Raw genomic sequence first — 26,819 nt, 5'->3', positions numbered from 1 at the left:
TCTAGTGTTCCCCTATGTAGACTTGCCTTTGTGAGTTGCCATCATTGCACCCTCACTTGTATCTTCTTGCTCAAGAGTCTTTTAGTTCTTGTGCTTGTATGCAAGGACTAACTCAGTAAGGGTAATTTGAGACATGTCCTTTGAGTCCTCAAAAGAAGAAATTTTGGACTCAAACTTTTCGGGCAAGCTATCAAGACGTTTTCAACAATTCTTCTATCTGTCATTTCCACTCCAAGCAACCTGATTTGTTTGATACACTCATCAGCTGTCAACATACTCCTTTGTCTTCTAAGATTCTTGCATCTTCAACATCTCAAATTTCCCTTTTTAAGTTCAACACCTAAATGTTCTTGTGGTATCATTTCCTATGAATTCCTCCTCAACTTCTTTGCAGTTTCACATGTCATTACCTTGTGAATACAAGGTTTGTTACAACAACATGGATGTGGGACAAGGCTGTCGGAGTCTTACAGCTTCTTCTTATAAATTCTGATCTGATTCAGAGTTAGATTTGGTCTCCTATGTTGATTGCCCATTCTCTTCTACATACTGCCACAACCCTTGCCTCAAAGGAATGCCTTCATTTTGATAGCCTGCATGTGATATGTTCACCATTGAAGATGGAGGTGACAAAAAGGTTGGTTGAAAGCATAAGTTAGGTAACAGGTCTAAAATAAGAGGAGTTCTTGGAAATGAGATGAAGAGTATTTGATCATGGGAGGGAGAGGTTTTAGGTTCTTTAGTATGGCTCTGATACCATTTGTAGGTGTTTTGGCCGAGAATTCGAGAAAGAAAGAGAAACATGTATTGAGCAAAATTCTGCATTTCATTACAAATTTATACAATAATTATCAGTCCAAATATCCATGTTTACCACCAACTTTGCAAGTATATTTTACAATTTGAATTCAAACCAAAGCTTAAAACTAACAAAGGTTAATCACAGCAGAGTACACCTAAACACATCATTAAAAACACATCAACTTCAGCACTCACACACATCAGAATGTAAGGCAAAAACAGAAACTTCTTTGGCGACAAAATGTTTTCAAAACCAAACTGAAATTTAATTACATTTCAACAAATATCACTGGTTAACATACTTAAGTCTAAGGGTTTTCTCACCTATTAGACTGGTTGTTGGATGGGCTCTCTTTGAGCAATAACCCGCCCGCCAAATGGGAAACGGTTACTGTCTTCCCTAGGCTTGAGTTCTACATAATCTATCGCTTTATGCAAGCAAGAATTAACAATCATACGTGTTTCATTTACATTAATTGATAGTCATAGAGGTTATCCGACTGTTAGAAAATGTGCATTACTTACTTTTTCGTATTCCTGTCGCCACCTTAAACAAGCTGCGACAAATGCAGCTGCTTTTGTGTAAGTTGATTGCTGGCATCACATGCAATATTAAACATTTATTAGCCATTTCCATTCCAAGTTGCGAATTTATCCAAATGATGGGGAGATTTTGTATCCTTTTAGCACTTGATTTGATTGCTAAAAAAGTTTGGTAAAGTACAAGAAATTCAGAATTTTTCTTGCAACTTTATATACGAATAAGGAATACACGAATATCACGCCATCTCTGACATGTCGACGCTCCAGTACTTTCTCGTTCTGGTTTCATTTCGAGCATTCTGATCCAATTATTGCCATGAATTTGATCACCTACAGCCCAACAATCATGTTGCCTTTTTCATCTTTGGAGATTCACTCTTTGATGCTGGAATGAATAGCTACATCAACACCACTACCGATTATCAAGCAAATTTCTGGTCTTACGGTGAAACTTTCTCCAACTACCCCACCGGCAGGTTTCCAACGGGCGTTTAGTGCCGGATTTTATTGGTATGATTCTTTTTGTTTCATTAATGGTATACATGATGGTCAACTAAATAATTCATATTTTGCAGCCGAGTATGCAAAGTTACCATTGATTCCAACATATTTACCATACAACAATCAGCCATTGTTTATGGGTCAACTTTGCATTCGGGGGAGCTGGTGCTCTAGTTGAAGTCATCAGGGTAAGTATGTATAATATAATAAGATCATTATTTCTTTATGCATATAATTGTCCAAACATAAGAAAGAATTTATACTGAATGCAGGTGTAGACCTTGAAACTCATCTGAGTTATTTCAATATTGTGGAGAAGAAGTGAAGCAGAAGCTAGGTGACGTAGAAGCAAAACATTGCTATCCAAATCTGTTTACTTCTTTAGTGTTGGAGACAATGACTACATCGTCCTTTTCAACTCAAACTCAACTTACAAATCTGTGCTTCAATCCTACAAGTCTAAGAAAGAATATGTAGGAATGGTGATTGGCAACCTCACAAGCACAATCAAAGTAATTAAGTAATAGATCTTATTTTATGTAGATAACCATTAATACCATATTTGTTTAGCTATTAGTTTCAACGTTTCAGAAATAATAAGAAAGGGAAGGAAATTTGCGTTTGTGAATTGCTGCTCCTTTAGGGTGTCTTCCAGGAGTGAAAATACTTGCACCAGGGAACTCAGGATCCTGCCTGGGGCTGATTTAGAGATGGCAAGATTACACAACAAAGAACTTCATAAAGCTCTCCAGGAGCTAGAGAGCCAACTAGAAGGATTCAAATACTTGAATACGTTTGTACAGTTCTTTAGGTGAAAGAATCACAACCCTTCAAGATATGGTAAATATACAAATCATCTTATCCTTCATTAATAGGTTTAATTCGTAATTGTCTCTACATATTCGATAAAAGTTTTTACTTAATGTTTTGCAGGTTTTAAGGAGGCTACAGCATGTTGTGGAATTGGTCCTGGAAAAGGAAACCATATCTGTGGGGGTAAGAGAGCAGATAAAGAGTATCAATTATGTGAGGATCCTGGTGAATATTTATTCTTCGATGTTTTCATCCCTCTGAAAGGCCTACCGACAAATTGCAGAATTAATGTGGACTGGACCCCAAGTGTGACAGGGCCTTAATTAAGAAACTGTTGGAGTCATATAATGAATTAGTGTACTTTTTAAAGCAATTAGGTTCATTGAATATTGAATAAGTTTGGAAGATGATTGTAATAAATCAATTGTTTAATTTGAGCATTATCAGCAATGGGGTCAGCACTGATCTGTTGATGATGACATCAATAAGAGTTTAATATTAAAATAATAGCACAGTTTAATTTGACTTTGTTTTCCTATTTTCGTATAGAAGGATAAATGAAAGGAACTAAAGTAACAGGCCTTAAAGCAGAATGCAGCCACTGATATTGTGGGGCCCGGATGGGTACTAAAAGGAGACTCAGCTGCTTTTTCCTGGAAAATATATCTGATAACATGTTTTTGTTATGGGAGTATTGGTCTGTGTGAGGCAAGGAAGGGTTGGGGGGGGGGGGGGGTGGGGGGTGTGTGGGTGGTGGGTGGGGGTGTGGGTGGGGGTGGTGTAGTTAGGGTGGAACAGCCATAGCTGTAAGTATATAGGCAAGGGGCAGTTATGAATTGGGGAGGATATTGGAGGCGGCATGTTGGATGAGGAGGATCTTTTGTTTTGTGAAGCAGAGGGGTCCTACAGGTGTTTTAGTTTTTTGTTTTGTGGTAAGGCTTGGTTAAAAATTGGCAAAATGGTGGGTGTCCTGCAGGGTTTGAGAAGCATTTGGTTGGTATCTTTGTATGAGACTGGTATAGGTGGTTTCTCCTGATGATAATATTCATCTTGTGAAGGGGCGGTTGGGCAAGCGGTTGAGCAGGCAGCATGCAGGTGATGAATGCTGTGCAACAACATAGCATTGTTGGCGGAGGAAATTGAAAATCGAAAAAATTTTGAGGTTGTCCCCGTATTATGGGAATCTGCTTGAGTTTGCAAAATTTCCAGATTTTTGTTGCCAGAATAACTTTTTGCTGGTCCTGGAGCTGCTATTATGGGAGATTTTTCTGGTGGACTTTTGGGGTTGGGCTGGTGTAGGGGTGTTATTAAAATGGCCCATCATTATTTGCTGGATTGGTCTGGTGGTGGTCTTCGTGGGCCTCGTAGTGTGGAGAGTTTTAAGGGCCCAGCTTGATGTGGTGGGAGTTTTGTGGTTGAGGTGACCGTGGAATGCAGGAGTTGGCCCTCCAGCCTTTTGGGCTCCCTTCTCGTCTGGGGTGTGGCCGCTTGACGGTGGTGGGTTGAGGTTGGTCTGCTTTACTTGTGGGCTGTTAGGGGTAGTTTCTTTCTTTGGGTGGGATCTCTTTCTGGTGGGATTGGGAAGTGAAGTGTTTGGGCCCTTCTTGGGGGAGAAGATGACAGCCCGGCAAGTGATATTGGCCGTTTTGGTGGTTGGGCCATTTTTGCTAGATTTTATGGGCTGTTGTGTGAGAGGCCCGTTATGTGGGCAGTTTGTGTGGGCCTTTTCGTGGGTTGATTGCGTTAGCAGTTGTATGGGCCGTTTGAGTGGCAAATGTGTGGGCCAAGGCGCCAGCCGGTCCTCTCTTCCTTTTATTTTTTTTTATTCTTTTTTTCAATAGAATTACCGGTTTACCCAAAAATATATAAATAATAAAAAATCCTCCACATTGGTTAATAGCAAAGCTAATCGGATGAGTAACTTAAAATACCCTTCTCAAAACCATTAGATTATCATGGATCAATGAAAATAATTGGGTTAACAATTTTAGACAGAATTTAAGTAATGCTTAATTGCTGGCATTAGAAAGAGCTAAAAGCTCTCAGAACTAGTCAACATGGTATCTGTTACATTAATTCGAGCTTTCGCCTTTCGTTTTGTCGTGATTGATGAGCAAGAATTGAATAAAAGAATAAAGAAGACTAACATGGCGAACAAAATGTTTGACTACTCTTTCATTTCTGTCGTGATGATGAGCAAGAATTGATAAAAAAGAATAAGAAGACTAACATGGCAGAACAAAATGTTTGACTACTCTTTCACCAAAAAAAAAAAAAAAAAAATGTTGACTATGCATAAGGAACTAAGCCACTTGTTCGACACGAAGAACGTGAACATTTGGCGTCTTCGTTTCTGTCATGATTATGACCAATAATAGAATGAATAGAATAAGAAGACTAAATGGCATTATTTATGAAAATTCAACAATATCCAAAGAAAATGAAACTTGCGTGAATATCTTGTCAATGGAATACTATACTGAAATGTTTGAAAATCCAATCCTGTCAGTCCATCAATTTATTTGTCTCCAAGTAAACAACCCTTTAAAATGACAGTTCAATTGTGGGAACGGAGCAGAACATTAAGTGAATGAATTTCAATATGACAAGATCAAGCGTCCTTCTCTGTTTCTTGATGCTGTGCTAATCTCTCATCCCAGGCCATTGTCACCGGTCGTTGCTAAAAACCATGTTGCACTATTTATCTTGGTGGATTCACTATTTGATGCTGGCATAATAACTACATCAACACCACTACCTATTCTCAGGCAAATTTCTGGCCATACGGGGAATCCTCTCAAATACCCAACTGGGAGATTTTCTGATGGGCGTTTGATTTCGGATTTCATAGGTTGACGATTATTAAGTTGTTAATTCATGTAGGAGTATGATGAGCCTCTGAATTTTATCACTCATTAATTACTCTCGCAATAATTCTGTTGCAGCTGAGCGTGCAGGATTACCATTTATACCAACATTTTTGCCATCCTACAACGATAAATTTGTTTATGGGGTGAACTTTGCATCCGCAGGAGGTGGTGCTCTAGTTGAAACTTATCGAGGCTATGTATGTATAAGGTTTGATTGGCTTATTTGAACCTTGAAAAGTTTAGTTTGACTTTGCTTCCATTTTCTCTTATTAAACTCCAGGTGATAGACCTTCAAACTCAGCTGAGTTACTTCAGATTGCGGAGAAGCAGTTGAAGCAAAAACTAGGTGATGCAGAAGCCAAAAATGTTGGGCAACGCAGTTACTTATTTAGCATCGGTGGCAATGATTATGATGCGGCTTGACATCAAATTCAAGTGGCTTCAGTCGGATTACTCTACAAAAACAATATAGGACGGTGGTCGGCAACTTAACAACTGTAATCAAAGTAATAACAATGACTTTTGTCAAATCGACCGTTTGAAATTTTCTACATCTTCTGATGATGTATTTCCCTTATCTTTCAGGAGATATATAAGACAGGAGGAAGGAAATTTGGGCTTTCAAGCGTGGGAGCTTCGGGTTGTTCACCAGTTGGAGGGCAGCTGTAATGGAAGCTCAGGATCCTGCTTGGAGACTCCTGCTTCAGAGTTAGCAAAACTAACACAACATAGAACTCTATAAAGCCCTGGAGGTTAGAGAAGCAACTAACAGGATTCAAATATTCAGTTCACAATTTCTACGATTCTGGCGTTGAATTATTAACAATCCTTCAAGATATGGTATGTTATGTGATCTTCCTATTGTGTTTTAGTAGAAAGAATAAGCATCAGGATTCTGATATACAGTTTTGTAATTATGAATTTGTTTTGTGCAGGTTCAAGGAGGCTATGACGGCATGTTGTGCAGTGGACCATACAGAGGAATATCAAGCTGTGGGGGGAAGAGAATTGGGATAGAAGAGTATGAACTATGTGACAATCCTGCGGAATATTTCTACTTTGACTCTGGTCATGCAACCGAAAGGGCATACAAGCTATTTGCGAACTATGTGGAGTGAACTCCCAATGTCACTTGGCCTTACAATCTGAAGAAGCTATTGAACATAGCGGAGCTTGAATTGATCCAGCTAACTTCTATAATGAATAGGGATATTTGTTGAATAAATAAGTTTGAATATGGATTTTTTCCTATTCTGTTGTCTGTCAAAGATCAAACCAGTACTAGCAGAAGATGCGAATAAGTGTAATACACAATACTATTATCATTAGACAATAAAATGCAAGCATCACCATATTTCCAATAAAATATATTATTGACCTGCAGAAATCCAACAAATATTTCTAAAATCATACAATACAATGTTAGCGTTTTGTTCAAAAGGTTATGGGGACATTCTAGTCTAAAGCCACTTAATTTGACTTAACATTTAAAAATTTAAGCCATACATAACTGTGAAAATAAGGAGAATGTTCCTTATCTGTTTTTTGGTCTGTGCTCAAGTCTGATCATCCCCGGGCATGCTCACCAACCATCGCCCAAAACACAAGTTGCATTATTTATCATTAGAGATTCACTATTTGATGCTGGAAACAATATCTATATCAACACCACTGTTTGTTACCGGGCAATTCTGGCCATACAGTGAAACCTTCTTCAAGTACCCTAGGAAGAGCTTCCAATGGTCGTTTATTTCTGGATTTTATTGGTATGATAACTCGTGTGTTGTTAAATTCATGAATGAGTATAAGGAAAACTGAATTTTCATCAATTTACTAGTTACTCTGTTAATGTGCTTTTGCATGCAGCTAAGTATGCAAAGTTACAATAATTCCAACATATTTTCCATCCTGCAATGATCAATATTATGGGGTGAACTTGCATCCGGGGGAGCTGGTGCTTTGGGAAACTCATCCAGGATATGTATGTAATCTTGCTATTTAAGCTTAAGGAATTTACAGAATTAGCCAAAAACTTTTGGGCTACATATTCTTCTGTGTATACCAGGTGATAGATCTTAACACTCAGCTAAGTTATTCACGATTGTAGAGAAGGAGTTTAAGCAGAAACTAGGAGATGCAGGAGCCAAAACATTGTTATCTAAGGCTGTTACTTATTTATTAGCATTGGAACCAATGACTACTGTCTTTGAGGACAAACTCAAGTGTTTTCAATCAGATTACTCTAGAAAACAATACATGGGGATGGTGATCGGCAATCTCCAACTGCAATCTAAGTAATATCATTGTCATCTTTCGAAAAAAATTTCTTCAAGTGCTTTGACAAAGATTTATATTATTTTTTTTATTTAATTTGTCAGGAAATATATAAGATTGGAGGAAGGAAATTTGGGTTCACAAGTTTGAGGCCTAGGATGTTTCCAGCCTTGAGAGCAATTGCCTGGAAGCTCAGGATCCTGCCTGGAGAGTGCTTCAGAGGTAGAAAGTTACACAACAAAGCACTCTCTAAAGCCCTGCAGGAGTTAGAGAGCCAACTAACAGGATTCAATATGCAATTCATGATTTCTGTCTCTTGTATGGAAATTATCAACAACCCTTTCAAGATAAGGCATGTATTTTGATCTTCCAATCTTGTTTTTCATTATATGCACGACGAAATCAAGCGCCTCGATCTATTTATATACAATTTGTAATGAATTTTTAGTTGTGAAGGTTTCAAGGAAGCCATCATGGGTTGTTGTGGCAGCGGTCGATACAGGAATACTGAGCTGTGGGGGAATGACAGAAATAAAAAGTTGAGTATGTGATAATCCTGAGGAATATATGTTCTTTGACTCTGTTCATCCCACTGAAAAGGCATACAGGCTAATTGCAGAACTAATGTGGGTGGAATTCAGATGTCACAGGGCTTTACTATCTGAAGAAACTTATTGAACACCAATTGGATTCTTTACACCATGAAGGAAATATGTTCAAGAAATAAAATTATCTTCAATGAATTTCTTTACACCAATGAAGAGAAATATTTGAAAATTCAACGACTAAATGCAATAATGTATGGAAATGCAAATTGCAAATCTATGATCAACAATAAAATACAACAAAAAGGTGACCGAAATAATATACAAGTGTTATACCAGCCAATTTTTTTTTTTTCTGCTCTAAATTTTTATCAGAAGCTCTACTTTCGCTCAGGTTCTTCTATTTTGACCCTTTAAAATATGAGATTGATATGTAAGAGATATTCCAAAGCATCTTGTCAGAACATTATTTAGTTAGAAAAGAATTAGATTTTCTAGGTCCTAACATTGACTACTGATTATATCAACATCAATATCTGGCAATAAGGTCAAAGCCTGAATTCCTTGTGAAAAGGATGTTGATACCAGCAAAAACTGAAGAAAATGAAACTAATAAAATATTCAGAACTCCAACCATTCCAGGAAACAGTAACTGGGAAAACATCTGCCTGTTCAGATCTCATCTGAATTGTATTAGAAAATCAGAAAGAACAAGCAGTCAAAACAAAAATGATAACAAAATAAAAGATAATATATAGAATGTTACAAAAATATTGCTAGTTCATAGAATGTTGGTTTATTAAACAAATGTTAAAGAAACATTCTATACTAAAGCACCTAGTTTGACCGACATTTAAAATCTAATCCTGTTGAGCTTCTTGTTCTTCACTCAAACAATCCTATATATGACTCTGAAATTTAAGGAGAACGGCATAGAACATTAAGTGAATGAATGGTAAAATGTCAAGACCAAGATTTCTTATCTCTGTCTTGGTTCTGTGCTCAAGTCTTCTCATCCCAGGGCATGCTCACCGGCCATCATCGCCTGAAACACATGTTGCCTTATTTATCTTTGGAGATTCACTATTTGATGCTGGAAATAATAACTATATCAACACCACTCTCCGGGCAAATTTCTGACCATACGGTGAAACCTTCTTTAAATACCCTATTGGGAGAGCTTTAAATGGGCGTTTAATTCCAGATTTTATTGGTATGATTCATTAGTATGTTGTTAATTTCATGTATGAGTATGATGAAAAAATGAATTTTGATCTTCCTCGTGTAATCAACTTTATTGCAGCTGAGTTTGCAAAGTTACATTTAATTCCAACATTTTTGCCATCCTACAAAGATCAATTTATTTATGGTGTGAACTTTGCATCTGGAGGAGCTGGTGCTTTAGCTGAAACTCAACGAGGATATGTATGAAATCTTGCTGTTTAAGCTTAAAGAGTAAATAGAATTAGCCAAAAACCTTTGTGCTCACATTTTGTTATGTAAATACCGGGTAATAGATCTTAACACTCAGCTAAGTTATTTCAAGCTGGTGGAGAAGCAGTTGAAGCAGAAACTAGGTGATGCAGGAGCCAAAAGATTGCTATCCAAAGCTGTTTACTTATTTAGCATTGGGACCAATGATTACTTGGTCCCTTTTTTCACAAACTCAAGTGTGCTTCAATCGGATTACTCTAGAAAAGAATATATAGGGATGGTGATCGGCAACCTGACAACTACAATCAAAGTAATAGTATCATACTCTTTCGAAAAATCTTGTTCCAGTGTTTTATAAACAAGATCTATTTTTGTTGAAGTTATTATGTTCTGATGATAGGAAATATATAAGATTGGAGGAAGGAAATTTGGGTTCTTAAATTTGGATGATTTGGGTTGTTTACCACTGATAAGAGCAATTGTACCGGGAAGCTCAGGATCCTGCCTGGAGAGTGTTTCAGAGTTAGCAAAACTACATAACAAAGCACTATCTGAAGTCCTGCGGGAACTAGAGAGCCAATTAACAGGATTCAAATATGCAATTCATGATTTCTACAATTCTTCTCTGGAAATCATCAACAACCCTTCAAGATATGGTATGTCAATTGATCATCCGATCTTGTATGCATGTCAAGATTACAATTTGTAATGAATTTTTTATGTTGTGAAGGTTTGAAGGATGCCATAGTGGCATGTTGTGGCAGTGGTCGATACAGAGGAACAATGAGCTGTGGGGGCATGACTGGAATAAAAGATTACGAGTTATGTGATAACCCTAAGGAATATATGTTCTTAGATGCTGTTCATCCCACTGAGAAGACATACAAACTAACTGCAGAACTTCTGTGGAGTGGAACCCTAAATATCACAGGGCCTTACAATCTGAAGAAACTATTTGAACATTTATAGCTGATCAATTAATGTTTATTGTTTATGTAACGAATAAGTTAAAAAAGGCCTTTGAGGTCAAGCTATACTTTGAATAATAAGGTCCACACTTATATAATATTGTTGGTTTCCTTGTCAAATCAGTAATTTTTTCTAGCCATTTTAAATCAGATGCTCTACTTTTGCTCAAGGTTTTGATTGGACCGACATATATAATATAGAAAATCTTGGTAGTCGAAGCTTCCAATAATTGATGTAAAAAATAATGAGAGATTTCCTAAGATATCTGAGAACAATAGTCATCAAGGATGTGGATTTTTAATGAAAGATTCCACCCAACAATTTCTTATTGATTTACATATATCAACAACCAGAAATGGTGACAAAGACCGAAAACATTGAATAGCATGATCAATGCATGCATCTTGACAATAAGCTACAAATCTCGATGATCAGGAAGCTGAATATTGAAGAGTTTAATTTATATTCGAATATGCAAAGTCAACAATAAAAATATATAAAAAAGTTGATTGTTTTTATGATGTGCTCAACCCAATGGTCAAGGACTTTTATTTGACTGACTTCTGAAAATTCAATCCTAGCCTATGATTAAGAGATAAAATTAATGAGAGATATGAACAGAAAACTAAGCGATCGAAGACTATTAACAAGATGAAAAGCTTAAGCTTCCTTGTCCCACTCTTGGTTGCTTGCTCAAGTCTCATTCCAGGCCATGCTCACCCATCATTGCCCAAAAAACATGTAGCATTGTTCATCTTTGGAGATTCTCTGTTGGATGCTGGAAATAATAACTATATTAACACCACTGTTGCATATCAGGCAAATTTCAGGCCATATGGTGAAACCTTCTTCAACTATCCTACTGGAAGATTTTCTGATGGACGTTTGATTCCTGATTTTATAGGTATGATTCATCAACATGTTAATTTATTCATTTATGATGTGCAACTGAATTATTATCACTCTATTAACTCTGCTGCAGCTGAGTATGCAAAGTTACCATTAATTTCAACATTTTTTCCATCCTACAACGATCAATTTGTTTATGGGGTGAACTTTGCGTCCGCGGGAGCTGGTGCTCTAGTTGAAACTCACCAAGGATATGTATGTGATCTCGCTGAATGTGCTTAAAAGAGTTGATAAATTTCTGTTTGCTTCACAGTTTCTTCCCCAAATTGCAGGTGACAGATCTTAAAACTCAGTTAAGTTATTTCAAAGTTGTGGAGAAACAATTGAAACAGAAACTAGGAGATGCAGCAGCCAAAAAATTGACTTCAGAAGCTGTTTACTTTTTTAGCATTGGAAGCAATGACTGCTTTATCTTTGTGAGAAACTCAACTCTGCCTCAATCGTACAACTCTAAAAAGGAATATGTAGGGATGGTGATTGGCAACCTGACAACTACAATCAAAGTAATTACACTCTCAGAAAAAGAGACAAAATTTCTGGAACTTCTGTCAACTCTTTCTACATATCTTACATCTAGTACTCGAAAGATTTTCTTCAAGTTAATTTCTTAATGTGTCAGGAAATATATAAGAAAGGAGGAAGGAAATTTGGGTTCATAAATTTGGCGCCTTTGGGTTGTACTCCAAGCGCCAGATTAGTTTCACCCGGAAACACAGGATCCTGCCTGGAGGATACCTTGGAGTTGGCGAAGCTACATAATCAGGTTCTTTCTAAAGTTCTGCAGGAGCTAGAGAGCCAACTGGAGGGATTCAGATATGCGAATCACGACTTCTACAATTCATTAATGAAAAGAATCAACGACCCTTCAAGATATGGTAAGCCATGTTTGATATATTGCAGTCAAAATTAATGAATTCTGATTTACAACTTGAAATTGTGAAGGTTTGAAGGAGTCCATGAGGGCATGTTGCGGCAGTGGTCAGTACAGAGGAATGTCAAGTTGTGGGGGGAAGAGAGGAGTAGAAGAGTATGAATTATGTGGTAATCCTCAGGAATATTTGTTCCTTGACTTTACTCATCCCTCTGAAAAGGCCAACAAGCAAATTGCACAACTACTGTGGAGCGGAACTCCAGATGTCACAGGGCCTTACAATCTGAAGAAACTATTCGAACACAGCTGATTTAGACATCTTTGTGTTAGTTAATAAGCTTAAGCTCACAGTATAAGCCTCAATAAAGGAATGAGTTTGATTTATGTTTGCACCTGATTGTTGTCATCTATAATTCCAGCATCATTAATTAGAGCATCGGCTAGAANTTTTTTTTTTTTTTTAATTTAATAATGAGTTTTGTCTTCTCTAGTTTTAATTCAATTGAATCGTGTTAATTGGAGAAAAATAAAAGTTACGGACATGAAAGACTCTCTAGTGTACAACAACTCAACAAGTCAACAATACGGGATCCACCCCTGATTCCATGCTTTATAAGTTTAATAACAAATTGGATTCTATTAAAAAACACCCTACCTACCGTGTTGTTGCTGCCTTGTCGTGCTGCTGCTGCCGTGCTGCTGCTACCATGCTGCTGCTGCCATGCTGCTACTTCCGTGAGAGAAGAGATCTGCTGCTGCCGTGAGAGAATGAGTTATGCTGCTGTTGCTACCGTGAGAGAAGACACCTAACTGCTGTGCTGCCGTGAGAGAATGAGTTGGGCTACTGCTACTGCCGTGAGAGAATGAGCTGTGTTGCTGCTGTGAGAGAAGTGAGAGAATGAGGGATTGGAGCTGCTGTGAGAGTGAGAGAGTGAGAGAGTGGAGCTGTTGTGAGAGTGAGAGAGTGAGGGAGTGGAGTTGCTGGGAGAGGAGTGGTCGTGGAGCTGCTGTAAGAGGAATGGTCGTGGAGCTGTTGTGGCCTATGAGAGAATGAGCTGCTACGTTTTTTGTTTTTTTCACTGATAAGTTTTCATTTAGATTAGGGTTTGAGAGTGAGACTTTGAGTGAAAAGCTTTTTCAATGAATGATTAAATTTTTTTTTTTTTTTAAATTTCAAATTTGCGGGTCCGCAGGTAGTACCCGGTCCACCCGCAAAAGTCACGGGCGAGCCGGGTACGGGTCAGATTCTCATGGGTCGAGGTATGTGTTACCCGTACCCGCCCGTTGGGTGTGGGTACCTGTTGACCTGCGGGTACGGGTGGGTGTTTGCTAGGTCTAAGTAAGAGTATTAACTCAACAGGACTAAGGGACATGTGATGTCTAAAGAGTAAACAACATTTACCCACCCAAGGTTTGGCGAAATCCCAGGTTCCATAAATTCAAGATTCCCACGTTTAAATTAATAGAAAATCATGTTACGGGCTTACGACTATGTTTGTTTCCTTGTTTTCAAAATATTCTATTCCTATTCTGAAAAAAATGCACGTTTGTTTCATTATTCTCAAAATCATATCCTATAATATTGAACTATTTAAAACCCCTATAGGTTTGTTAATTTAACTAAACACCCTCAACAAAAAAGTTTTATAAATTGACAAAACACCCCCACCCACCCACATTTGTTAGATTCCGATAACCACAGTCAGAAGGTGACCAGAATCTGGCCTGTAGTGCGCTGATCTGGCCTTTTCCGGCCAAATGCACAGTGGATCTGGTTGGAAAAGGCCAGATCCATAGCCAAAGATCTAGCCGTTGATGGCTAATATATGGTCATGTTGATCGTCAACGACAACCATATCTTTGGCCATCGTTGACGGCTAGATGTGGCTAGATCCGATTGTAGATCTGACATTTTTCAGCCAAATTTGTGGTGGATCTGGCCGAAAAATGCCATAGCGGCGCATAACCGGCAAATCTGGCCGGTCATGCGCAATGACACTAGATTCCGGCCAGATTCTAGCCGTGGTGGCCGGAATTTAGCAACTGTGGGTGGGTGAGGGTGTTTTTGTCAATTTATAAACTATTCATTATTAGGGGTGTTTAGCTAAATTAACAAACGTAAGGGTTTTTTTTGTTAATTTTTAAATCATACCTCGTAATAATAATTCAACTCAACTCAACAATAATATTTCCAAAATACTACTCAAAATAATAAAATAAACACACCCGCAATGTAACAGTTAGAAATTAAAGTAGCAATTTTCAGTGCATTAAATCTAAAATGAAAATAAAAATTTCAAAATAATTCTCCAAATCTCAAATTTCTCTCAAATTGCCCTTGAAACCAAGGGTGGGTGGCAGATGCATGCATGGGGCACTGTAGCATAAGGGCGGATCCAGCCCCTTTGAAGGTAGGCCACATATTTTTTTTTAAAAAAAAATATTAATATATAGGCCTACAAAAAAGTGCTGTTAATATATATGCGCAGGCTTATCCTCGGATTTTTTGAAAATGAGAACTATTATGTATATATCCAAGCCCACAAAAAACTTGCTATTAATATATATATTATAAACTCATGTTATATTAAAAGTTTAAAACTCTCTCAATTCTTCTTCTCCACAGCTCCACTTACTTTTTATGATTTTATCCCTAAATTTTTTTACTCTCTCTTCCTCTCTTTTTCTTTCTCATGCTATTCACTCTTAAAACTTTTGAAGACTAAAATTGTTAAAGCTTTAACTACTCAAGGTGCCACCATTAGCTTTATTTTCTGTTTTACCAGTTTCAGGTATGTTGCTTATTTCAATTTAGTTTATTTTAAGGTTGAATCATGCTTGTTTTTTAAAGGTTTTTAATTCTAATTTGAGGGAAAAAGACATAGATTTTGTGAGTTTATTTTGTGTTTTGTATCTAAGAATTCCTGCTTTCCCAAATTAGAACCTTAACTATATTTTAAAAGACATTATTCTTCATCCTTCACCCACCACTTTCTTACATTTCACATATTACCATTTAGCTACTCAAAATTATTAGAGAAATTTGAGTTATTATCTATATTTATACCAAGAAAATTCTCCATTTTTTAATTAATTCATATTATAAGTCAATACAACGTTGACTTGATTTAAATTTTGATTGACTTTAGCTTAGGCTAGGTTAGATCAAAGTCATGTAAATTTATATTATAATTTTTAGAAGCCAAAAAAAAAAAAAAAAAAAAGAGTAAAAATTAAAAGAAGGTTTTACTCAAGATTTACTCAAAACATTTACTTAAAATTTTGCTTTTTATAGATTTATTCAAGTAGGAAAATATTGTGTTTTTATATTCTTTTTCAGGTTATTGATATTGTATTATTTTCCTTACTTAAAGTTTGATGATTTTTTAAAGTTTTCACTAATTGTTTGGTAAATAATGATCGAGCCGTAGAGGCCCCTTGGCCAAAAATCCTGGGTCCACCACCGCTGTAGCATCCCTGTCTTTTTCTTGGTTGTGCTCAAGTCTTCTGATCATTCCAGGCTATGCTCGCTGGCCGCCGCCCAGAAAACAAGTTGCAGTATTCATCTTTGGGGATTCATTATTTGATGTTGGAAATAACAACTATATCAACACCACAGCTGAATATCAGTCAAAATTCTGGCCATTTGGTGAAACCTTCTTCAAAGTTCAAATACCCTACTGGGAGACGTTCTAATGGGCGATTAATTCCAAATTTATATCGGTATGATTTGTTATTATTTAATTATCAAGATCATGTACGCTGTGCAGCTAAAACTATTGTCACTCTCTTTTATGACTGTTGCAATAAACTATCTATTGTGGTTGAGTATGAAAAATTACTATTGATTTCAACATATTTATCATCTGACAATGATCGATTCATTTATGGAGTGAACATTGCATCCGGGGAGGATATGTATGCTTTTTATTCCTTCTGTTTCTTTTATCTACAAACCACCATAAAATTAGGAAATTTCTGTTTGCTTCACATTCTTTTTGTGTAAATATCAGGTGATAGACCTGAAAACTCAGCTAAGTTATTTCAAGAATGCGGGGAAGCAACTTAAGCAGAAACTAGGTGAAGCAAGAGCAAAAGCATTGTTATCAGAAGCTATTTACTTATTTAACACAATCAAAGTCATAACATCTTATATTAAAATTTATATGTTTGTTGATGCTCGATTTTAACACTAATGATTTCGTACATACAAAGTATTAAAAACATCTTAAGAGCAATGTTCTAAAACCTGGATCAGAAAGTGACTCAGACCAAGTGACTGATTTTCGGTTTAAGTGATCCAATCAGTCTGACCGACGAGTTAGACTAATGACGTGAGCAAGTAATATATATATATATATATATTTTCTCACATATCACCTCATCTTCTCTTTCACCTTTTTTTTTTTTTTTTCTCTCTTTCTCTCCGGTCATCTCTTTCTTCTTCTCCTTCATTTATATATATATATTACTTGCTCACATATCACCTCATCTTCTCTTTCACCTTTTTTTTTTTTTTCTCTCTTTCTCTCCCGTCATCTTCTCCTTCATTTTTATTTTTTCTCTTTCTCCACGTCATCTTCTCTTTCTTCTTTTGCTTCTTCTTCTCCTTCATTTTTATTTTCTCTCTCTCTTTCTCCCTGTCATCTTCTCTTTCTTCTTTTGCTTCATCTTTTTTTTTTTTCCTCTCTCTTTCTCCCCGTCCTCTTCTTTTTCTTCTTTATAGATTAGATTTTGCTATTTTGAAGTTGAAAGTGCCGAATGAAGAAGGAGAGATGGGGTAAAATGGTTTTAGGGATTTTGATTTAGTGGACTGAATTTGCTGCCGGGTCGGTTGGACTGGCAGTTTGTTATGGTTCCATTGGTCCAACAGCGGTTTAAAACGGTCTAAATAACAAATCCGGTTTTATTATATTAGTGAATCGGAGTCTTGAACGAAACCTGGTTGGACTGATCTAATCGGCCCGTCGTCTGGCTTTCAGAACATTGCTTAGAAGTTATATGTGATTGATTATGGGATTTGGTTAAGGGTCACAGTAGCATGCAAAGACTTAATGTAAACGAGACAGTAAGAATTTTTATAGTGGTTTGGATGCTTAAAGAGATTCTTACGCCTACTATTATCTTTTAAATGAGTATTCTTGGTGATTAACCAAGTTACAAGAGGTTGCTAACTTGTAAACAAAATTACAAGAGCTTAGTATTCATAGAGAATATTAAGCTAGTCTCTTTCTTGTATGTATTTGTTGCTAATTGCTTTTATGAATTCAAATAGTTTGATAATCTCAATTATGTGGGGAGGAATCTCCTATTTATAGTCGTTGAATTTAAGATAATGATTACAAGTAAAGCAATAATAGAGAGTTTAATTATAAAATAATAACACAGTTTACTGATGTATATAAGTGACATAGTACTTTATTTTCCTGTTTTCGCTTCGGTACAATTATATCAAAAAGTCAATTCAGGCTTTCTCATAGAAGGATAAATGAAAGGAATATAAAGTAACAACCGCTCGAAGCAGAATACAGCCACAAGAACACAGGAAATCCTCCAAGCTAAGTAGATTCTGGATGAGTAACTTAAAACTTTTTACTCCTTTCAAAACCATTAGATTACCATGGATCAATGAAATTAAATTTGGCTTAACAATCTAAGATAAAATTTTAAGTTACGCTAGCCTGACTCGTAAATTCTAATTGCCGGCATTAGAAGGAGCTAACAAGCTCTCAGAACTAGTGAAGATGGTATCTTCTACATTAAATTCAAGCTTTCGTTTCTGTCATGATGATGAGCAAGAATTGAATAAAAAGAATAAAGAAGAGTAAAATGGCATAATTTATAAGAGTTCAACAGTATCCAAGGAAACTTAAACTGGGTGAACATTTTGCTGTCCAAGTTTCAGCAGAACTATAAATAAGAAATACAGATGGATAACTTTAGTCAATGCTTATAGATTAAAAAAAAAAGGAGTAATGGAATGTTACAGGAATATTACATGAAATTACTAGTGTATTTCTTCACAACTGTCTAGTTTGATCAATGGAAATATATTACTGAAATGTTTGAAAATTCAATCCTGTGAGTTCATCAATTTATTTTTCTCCAAGTCAACAACCCTTTAAATGACAGTTCAATTGAGCAGAAGGGCACAGGACATTAAGTGAATGAATTTGAATATGACAAGACCAAGCTTCCTTCTCTGTTTCTTGATGCTGTGCTCAAGTCTTCTCATCCCAGGCCATTTTCACCGGCTGTTGCCTAAAAAACATGTTGCACTATTTGTCTTCGGTGATTCACTATTTGATGCTGGCAATAATAACTATATCAACACCACTACCCATTATCAGGCAAATTTCTGGCCATACGGTGAATCCTTCTTCAAATACCCAACTGGGAGATTTTCTGATGGGCGTTTGATTCCGGATTTCATAGGTATGACTGATTATTAAGTTGTTAATTCCATGTAGGAGTATGATGAGCCTCTGAATTTTTACCACTCTATTAATTACTCTCGCAAATAATTCTGTTGCAGCTGAGTATGCAGGATTACCATTAGTACCAACATTTTTGCCCCCTTACGAAGATAAATTTATTTATGGGGTGAACTTTGCATCCGGAGGAGTTGGTGCTCTAGTTGAAACTCATCAAGGCTATGTGTGTATAAATTTGATTGGCTTATTTGAATCTTGAAGAGTTAATTTTTTGACTTTGCTTCCATTTTCTCTTATTAAACTTCCAGGTGATAGACCTGCTTCAAGATTGTGGAGAAGCAGTTGAAGCAAAAACTAGGTATGCAGAAGCCAAGACATTGTTGTGCAACGCAGTTTACTTATTTAGCATCGGAAGCAATGATTATGATGCGGCTCTGACAACAAATTCAAGTGTGCTTCAGTCGGATTACTCTAAAAAAGAATTTATAGGGATGGTGATCAGCAACTTAACAACTATAATCAAAGTAATAACATTGACTTTTGTCATATCGATCGTTTGAAATTTTTTCTACATCTTTTAATGATGTATTTCCCTTAATCTTTCAGGAGATATATAAGACAGGAGGAAGGAAATTTGGGTTTGCAAGATTGGGAGCTTTGGGTTGTTCACCACGCATGAGGGCACTTGTAAATGGAAGCTCGGGTTCCTGCTCGGAGACTGCTGCTTCAGAGTTAGCAAAACTACACAACATAGAATTCTATAAAGCCATGGAGGAGCTAGAGAAGCAACTAACAGGACTCAAATATTCAGTTCATGATTTCTACGATTCTGGTGTTGAAGTTATGAACAATGCTTCAAGATATGGTATGTTATGTGATCTTCCTGTTGTGTTTTGTGTATAAAGAATAAGCATCAAGATTCTGATATACAATTTTGTAATTATGAATTTGTTTTGTGAAGGTTTCAAGGAGGCTGTGATGGCATGTTGTGGCAGTGGACCATACAGAGGAATATCAAGCTCTTGGGGGGGGGGGGGGGGGGGGGGGGGGGGGGGGGGGGGGGGGGGGGTGGTGGGAGTGGGAGAGGGATAGAGGAGTGTGAATTATGTGAGAATCCTGGGGAATATTTATTCTTTGACTCTGGTCATCCCTCTGAAAGGGTAAACAAGCTAATTGCAGAACTAATGTGGAGTGGAACTCCAAATGTCACTTGGCCTTGCAATCTGAAGAAACTATTTGAACATAGCTGAGCTTGAATTGATGTAGCTAGCTTCTATAATGAATAAGGGATATTTGTTGAATAAATAAGTTTGGTATATGGATTTTTCCTTTTCTGTTTATCAAAGAGCACACTGATGACAATTGACAAGAGAACAACAAAGATCAAACCAATTACTAGCAGAAGATGCGAATGAAGTGTGTTAAAGATCAAGTTGTTATGTATATAGAAGAAAACTTAGTTAGTTAGAAATTAGTTATGCTGAGCTGTAAGTTTGTTAAGATAGTTAGAAGAAATTAGTTAAACGGCTGTGTATTATTTCTTTGTATATAAGCAACAATGTAACAGACTTCTCATTAATTTTGAATAAGAGAATTCTTCATTTTCACATTTCTTGCCCCCAAATTAACAAAGTGTAATACACAATACTATTATCATTATAGACAATAAAATACAAGCACCACCATATTTCCAACAAAAATTGCAGGTAAACTGATAAAATATTCAGAAATCCAACAATTTCTTGCCGCCCAAGTTTCAATCGAAGTGTACAAGAAATTTAGAATGAACACCTTAATCAAAACTCATAATATAGCATATTACAAAATATTTCTAAGTCAATAGAACGTTATATTTTTGTTGAACATTTTAATCTAAAGCCACTTAATTTGGCTAACATTATAATTTTGTCAAAAATCATAATATAGCATGTTCCAGTCTAAAGCCACTTAATTTGACTAACATTATAATTTAATCCTATGAGTTCCCATATATAACTGTGAAAACTAAGGAGAAGGGCATAGAACATTAACAGAATGAATATTAAAATGACAAGATCAAGGTTCCTTATCTGTTTTTTTGTTGTGTGCTCAAGTCTGATCATCCCAGTGCATGCTCACCAACCATCGCCCAAAACACATTTTGCCTTATTTACCTTTGGAGATTCACTATTTGATGCTGGAAACAACATCTACATTAATACCACTGTTGGTCACCGGGCAAATTTCTGGCCATACGGTGAAACCTTCTTCAAGTACCCTACTGGAAGAGCTTTGAATGGCCGTTTAATTCCGGATTTTATTGGTACAATTACTAGTGTGTTGTTAATTTCATGTATGAGTATAATGAACAACTGAATTTTCATCCATCTACTAATTACTCTTGTAATTTGCTCTTTTGCATGCAGCTAAGTATGCAAAGTTACCATTAATCCCAACATATTTTCCATCCTACAATGATCAATTTATTTATGGGGTGAACTTTGCATCCGGGGGAGCTGGTGCTTTATCTGAAACTTATCAAGGATATGTATGTAATGTTGCCGTTTAAGCTTAAGGAATTTACAGAATTAGACTTTTATGCTCACATATTCTTCTGTATATACCAGGTGATAGATCTTAACACTCAGCTAAGTTATTTCAAGCTTGTGAAGAAGGAGTTGAAGCAGAAACTAAGAGATGCAGGACAAAACATTGCTATCTAAGGCTGTTTACTTATTCAGCATTGGAGCCAATGACTACTTTGACCCTTTGATGACAAACTCAAGTGTTCTTCAAGATTACTCTAGAAAACAATACATAGGGATGGTGATCGGCAATCTCACAACCACAATCAGAGTAATATCATTGTATCTTCGAAATTTTTTCTTCAAGTGCTCTGATGAAGATTTTTATTTATTATAATTTGTCAGGAAATATATAAGATTGGAGGACGGAAATTTGGGTTCACAAGTTTGGATGTTTCCCAGCCTCGAGAGCAATTGTGCTTGGAAGCTCGGGATCCTGCCTGGAGAGTGCTTCAGAGGTAGGAAAGTTACACAACAAAGCACTCTCTAAAGCCTTGCAGGAGTTAGAGAGCCAACTAACAGGATTCCAATATGCAATTCATGATTTGTACAATTCTTTTATGGAAATTATCAACAACCCGTCAAGATATGGTATGTGTTTTGATCTTCCAATCTTGTTTGTTCATTATATGGATGTCGAAATCAGGCGACTCGATCTATTCTTATATAAAATTTGTAATGAATTTTTATGCTGTGAAGGTTTCAAGGAGGTCATCGTGGCTTGTTGTGGCAGCGGTCGATACAGAGGAATACAGAGTTGTGGAGGAATTAGAGAGATAAAAGAGTATGAGTTATGTGATAATCCTGACGAATATATGTTCTTTGACTCCTCTCATCCCACTGAAAAGGCATACAGGCTAATTGCAAAACTAATGTGGAGTGGGACTTCAGATGTCACAGGGCCTTACAATCTAAAGAAACTTATTGAACACAATTGATTAATTAATGTATGAAGAATAAGATAAATGATCTTTCTGATCAAGCTAAAAAAACAATGTTAATAATGTTGACATGGAAAATGTCAGAGATTTTCCGATGTGATCTGGTCAAAATTTCCTTATATATATTTCAATCGCCAGAAAGGAAAATAGTCAAGAAAGAATCAACATCTGGCAATAAGGTCAAAGTCTGAATTCCTTGTGAAAAGTATGTTGATGACCCGCAAAAATCGAAGAAAATGCAGGTAAACTAATAAAGTATTCAGAACTCCAACCATTCCAGGAAACAGTAACTGGGAAAACATCTCCTGCCCAGGTCTGATCTGAATTGTATAAGAAAATCTGAAAGAACACGTAGTTAAAACAAAAATGATAACAAAAGAAAAAATAATATAAAGAATGTTACAAAAATATTGCTAGTTCAGAGAATAATGGTTTATTAAACAAATGTTAGAGAAACATTTGAGACTAAAGCCGCCTAATTTGACTAACATTTAAAATCTAATTGACACAGTGAGTTAGTGTGATAAAACAAGGCTAGCACTCGACTACACCTTTAGAATTGATAACACAAGTCTCAATCTAGAAACTTAAACCTTAAAATCTAAAGTAAAATCTGAATAATTTATTGAATAACATCCAAAATGAAAAATAAGTTTATATAGGATGGCAACCAACCCTAATAAAACTCCTAATAACAAAAGGAAATAAAAACTAAATTAATTAAAACAAGAAAACCTGAGATAAAATAGGAAAAAAACGCGCAAACAATTACAATAGACCCGAAACACACCAAAACTGTGGATTTTGACCTCGAAAAAATGTCAACGGGCTCAAAATAAGCTTTCCAACGGTATCTTACAGGTCCTGTAACTCTTCCCTGATCAAAAGTTATGGCCGTTTGAATGAAACATGCTCATTTAAGACCTTTGGACTTTACGTATGGGCTTCTGACGTTCAGCCTGCTCCATGAATTCATCGACAGATGTTCAACATCACTAATCCTATTGAGTTTTTTGTTCTTCACTCAAAAAATCCTATATATGACTGAAATTTAAGGAGAAGGGCATAGGACATTAAGTGAATGGCTAGTAAAATGACAAGATCAAAATTTCTAATCTCTTTCTTGGTTTTGTGCATTAAGTGAAACATGCTCATTTAAGACCTTTGGGCTTTACGTATGGGCTTTTAACGTTCAGCCTGCTCCATGAATTCATCGACAGATGTTCAACATCACTAATCCTATTGAGTTTTTTGTTCTTCACTCAAAAAATCCTATATATGACTGAAATTTAAGGAGAAGGGCATAGGACATTAAGTGAATGGCTAGTAAAATGACAAGATCAAAATTTCTAATCTCTTTCTTGGTTTTGTGCACAAGTCTTCTCATCCTAGGGCATGCTTACCGGCCATCATCGCCTAAAACACATGTTGCCTTATTTATCTTTGGAGATTCACTATTTAATGTTGGAAATAATAACTATATCAACACCACTCTCCGGGTAAATTTCTGGCCATACGGCGAAACCTTCTTTTAATACCCTACTGGGAGAGCTTCAAATGGGCGTTTAATTCTAGATTTTATTGGCATGATTCATTAGTATGTTGTTAATTTCATGTATGAGTATGATGAAAAAATGAATTTTGATCTTGCTTGTGTAATAACTCTGTTGCAGCTGAGTATGCAAAGTTACCATTAATTTTAACATTTTTTCCATCCTACAAAGATCAGTTTATTTATGGTGTGAACTTTGCATCTGGACGAGCTAGTGCTTTAGTTGAAACTCAACTAGGATATGCATGAAATCTTGTTGTTTAGGCTTAAAGAGTAAATAGAATTAGCCAAAAACCTTTGTTCTCAAATTTTGTTATGTAAATAGCAGGTAATAGATCTTAACACTTTGCTAAGTTATTTCAAACTGGTGGAGAAGTGGTTTGTTAACAAGTGATATCTTTCTGGAAATATGAAGAAAGCGATCTGAGGCTTCATGATCTGAAGCTTGCGATCAAATGTGCAAGATGAGAGGGATGCGAGCTGAAGTAGATGTGATCACGAGCATGTGTTGTAATGAGCATGTGATCTAGAAGATGCAACCAAGAAAGGTAATGTGATCTAGAAGCAAGACCAGAAAGTGTCCATGCGACAAATGAGCATGCGATCAAAAGCATTATGCAACCTACTGAAAGAGGTCATTGATTCAAAGCCGATCTAAATGCTGTCAGAGTTGGTCAAATACCTGGAGTGGTTTAGCTGATTTTTGGGAATGATCAGACTGATAGATTTTAAAGTAGTTAAGAATGTATGGCTCTGTATTAATATCTTGTAAATATCTCTGCAATTTAGATTAGCATTTAATGCTTTGCATAGTTAGCATATCCATGATGTATATGATGAAGTAATCAATGCATATATAAGGCTTGTTTTAAAGTTAATGAAAAAGAGATAAGTTGATACAAGAAAAAGTGAGTCAAACTTAGACAAAATGAGAAAAATTTATCTCCCACAAAATTAGTGTGTTCTTTCCTTTGCATTCTCCAACTTGTAAACCTAATAACTGGTATCAAAGCCCAATCCTCTTCACCAAGATTCATTCTTCCCATATACCTTTCAATGTCTCTCCTTGCAAAAACTCCCTAGTTTAAAAAACACAAAACCTGTTGTCATGGCATCAAGCATAGCGTCCCTCTTACCACTAGTTTTCAATGGAGAATAGTACCATATGTGGGCTGTTAAAATGAAGACGTACTTGCAAGGACAAAATCCTTGGCAATATGTAGTGGAAAAGAAACAACCAACTCAACTGGGACCAAATCCCACGTTGAATCAAATATGTCTTCATGAAGAAGAAGCCGCGAAAGCTCTAAGAGCTTTGTTGCACATACACTTGGTAGTCATAGAACTCATGTTCACAAGAATAATGGCTTGTGAGACAGCGAAACAAGCTTGGGATAAACTTAAGAAGGAGTTTGGTGGAAGTGACAAAACCAAGAACATGCATGTCCTGAATTTGAGAAGGGAATTCGAAATGCTAAAGATGCAAGAGTCTAAGAATGTTAAAGAGTATGTTGACCAACTAATGAATGTGGTCAACAAAATTAGATTGCTTGAAAAAGAGATGACAGATAAGAGGATTATAGAAAAGGTGTTGGTGATAGAGAGGTTTGAGGCCGAGATCTCATCCCTAGAAGACTCAAAAAATCTGTCCCAGATTACCCTTACTAAGCTTGTCCATGCCTTACAAGCTCAAGAATAAAGAAGGCTGTTGAGACAAGAAGACAACAATGAAGGAGCCATGATGGCTTTGCATAAAGGGAAATCAGTTCAGGGAGGATATAAAAAGCCTGCTGGAGAGACAAAAGGGAGTGTGAACTGTTTTGTTACTCATACATCATTGGTTGCATTTCAAGATGATCAATGGTACTTTGATAGTGGGTGTTCTAGACATATGATTGGTAACAATACTCTTTTGACTAACCTTGAATTTCTTTATATTGGTCATGTTACTTATAGAGATGGGAAAAGAGGTAAGATTCTTGGAAAAGGTTCAATTGACATTCCTAGCTTCCCATTGTTAAATGATGTTTTGTATGTTGAGGGACTAAAAGCCAATCTGATTAGCATTAGCCAAATAAGTGATAAAGACTTTGGCGTGCAATTTTCAAAAACAAAATGTCAAGTCTTGAATGGTGACGGTACTTCCTTGCTTTTAGGAAAGAGGTCTCATGATAATTGATAGTTGCTGTCTTACAAGGTTTCTTGTTTGAGCACTAAGATAGATTGTGTGGAGCTATGGCACATAAGAAGTTTGGACACATGAACTTTAAAGACCTTGTGAAACTTTCCAAGAAGGATGCTATCAAAGATATGCCTAAACTTGATTTTCCTAAAGGTGAAGTGTGTGGCCCTTGCCAACAAGGTAAGCAGATCAACAGTGCTCACAAACTCCTATATCATTTAACCACCTCTAGTGTTTTAGAACTTTCTCATATGAATCTAATAGGTCATATGCAAATTAAGAGCATTGGTGGTAAGAGATATATTTTTGTATGTGTTGATGATTATTCTAGATTTGCATGGGTTGATTTCTTGAGAGAAAAATCAGATGCATTTGATGCTTTCCAAAGTCTTGTTAAAAGGTTGTAAGTTGAACAAAATTGCCTTGTGAAGAAAGTGGTGAGAATTAGGAGTGACCATGGGAGAGAGTTTGAGAATTCTCACTTTGCTAATTTTTATGATACACAAGGCATTTGGCATGAGTTTTTAGCCCCAAAGACACCTCAATAGAATGGTGTAATGGAAAGGAAGAATAGAGTTCTTCAAGAGATGGCAAGAGTGATGCTGAATGCAAAGAA

At 36.3% G+C, this 26,819-nt stretch overlaps 2 protein-coding genes, 2 long non-coding RNA genes and 2 pseudogenes across 4 annotated transcripts; all 6 read left to right on the top strand.

Moving 5' to 3' along the window:
- The first annotated feature begins 5,453 nt into the window (after positions 1–5,453).
- LOC116121830 lies at positions 5,454–5,870 on the top strand. The gene is made up of 3 exons (XR_004126795.1): positions 5,454–5,509; positions 5,604–5,725; positions 5,809–5,870. It is a non-coding gene; the product is annotated as an uncharacterized LOC116121830 (long non-coding RNA).
- Positions 5,871–5,983: 113 nt separating this feature from the next.
- Positions 5,984–6,650, top strand: LOC116121831. Its single transcript, XR_004126796.1, has 3 exons — positions 5,984–6,034; positions 6,114–6,368; positions 6,464–6,650. It is a non-coding gene; the product is annotated as an uncharacterized LOC116121831 (long non-coding RNA).
- Positions 6,651–9,299: 2,649 nt separating this feature from the next.
- LOC116121842 lies at positions 9,300–10,750 on the top strand (annotated as a pseudogene).
- A 522-nt stretch (positions 10,751–11,272) lies between these two features.
- LOC116121826 (GDSL esterase/lipase 1-like) lies at positions 11,273–12,899 on the top strand. The gene is made up of 5 exons (XM_031407752.1): positions 11,273–11,654; positions 11,733–11,854; positions 11,932–12,162; positions 12,279–12,534; positions 12,602–12,899. The coding sequence occupies exons 1-5, from the start codon at positions 11,402–11,404 to the stop codon at positions 12,838–12,840; spliced, it is 1,101 nt and encodes a 366-aa protein (XP_031263612.1). The 5' UTR covers positions 11,273–11,401; the 3' UTR covers positions 12,841–12,899.
- A 5,830-nt stretch (positions 12,900–18,729) lies between these two features.
- Positions 18,730–20,282, top strand: LOC116121829 (GDSL esterase/lipase 1-like). The gene is made up of 6 exons (XM_031407753.1): positions 18,730–18,965; positions 19,066–19,187; positions 19,273–19,488; positions 19,571–19,829; positions 19,926–19,985; positions 20,033–20,282. The coding sequence occupies exons 1-6, from the start codon at positions 18,743–18,745 to the stop codon at positions 20,212–20,214; spliced, it is 1,062 nt and encodes a 353-aa protein (XP_031263613.1). The 5' UTR covers positions 18,730–18,742; the 3' UTR covers positions 20,215–20,282.
- Positions 20,283–21,010: 728 nt separating this feature from the next.
- LOC116121828 lies at positions 21,011–22,466 on the top strand (annotated as a pseudogene).
- Positions 22,467–26,819: the final 4,353 nt, after the last annotated feature.

Source organism: Pistacia vera, unplaced genomic scaffold (assembly GCF_008641045.1).
Source record: "Pistacia vera cultivar Batoury unplaced genomic scaffold, PisVer_v2 Contig129, whole genome shotgun sequence".
NCBI classification, from domain to species: Eukaryota; Viridiplantae; Streptophyta; class Magnoliopsida; order Sapindales; family Anacardiaceae; genus Pistacia; species Pistacia vera.
Note: the sequence above shows the minus strand (reverse complement) of the source record. Positions and strands in the feature narration are given on the sequence as shown.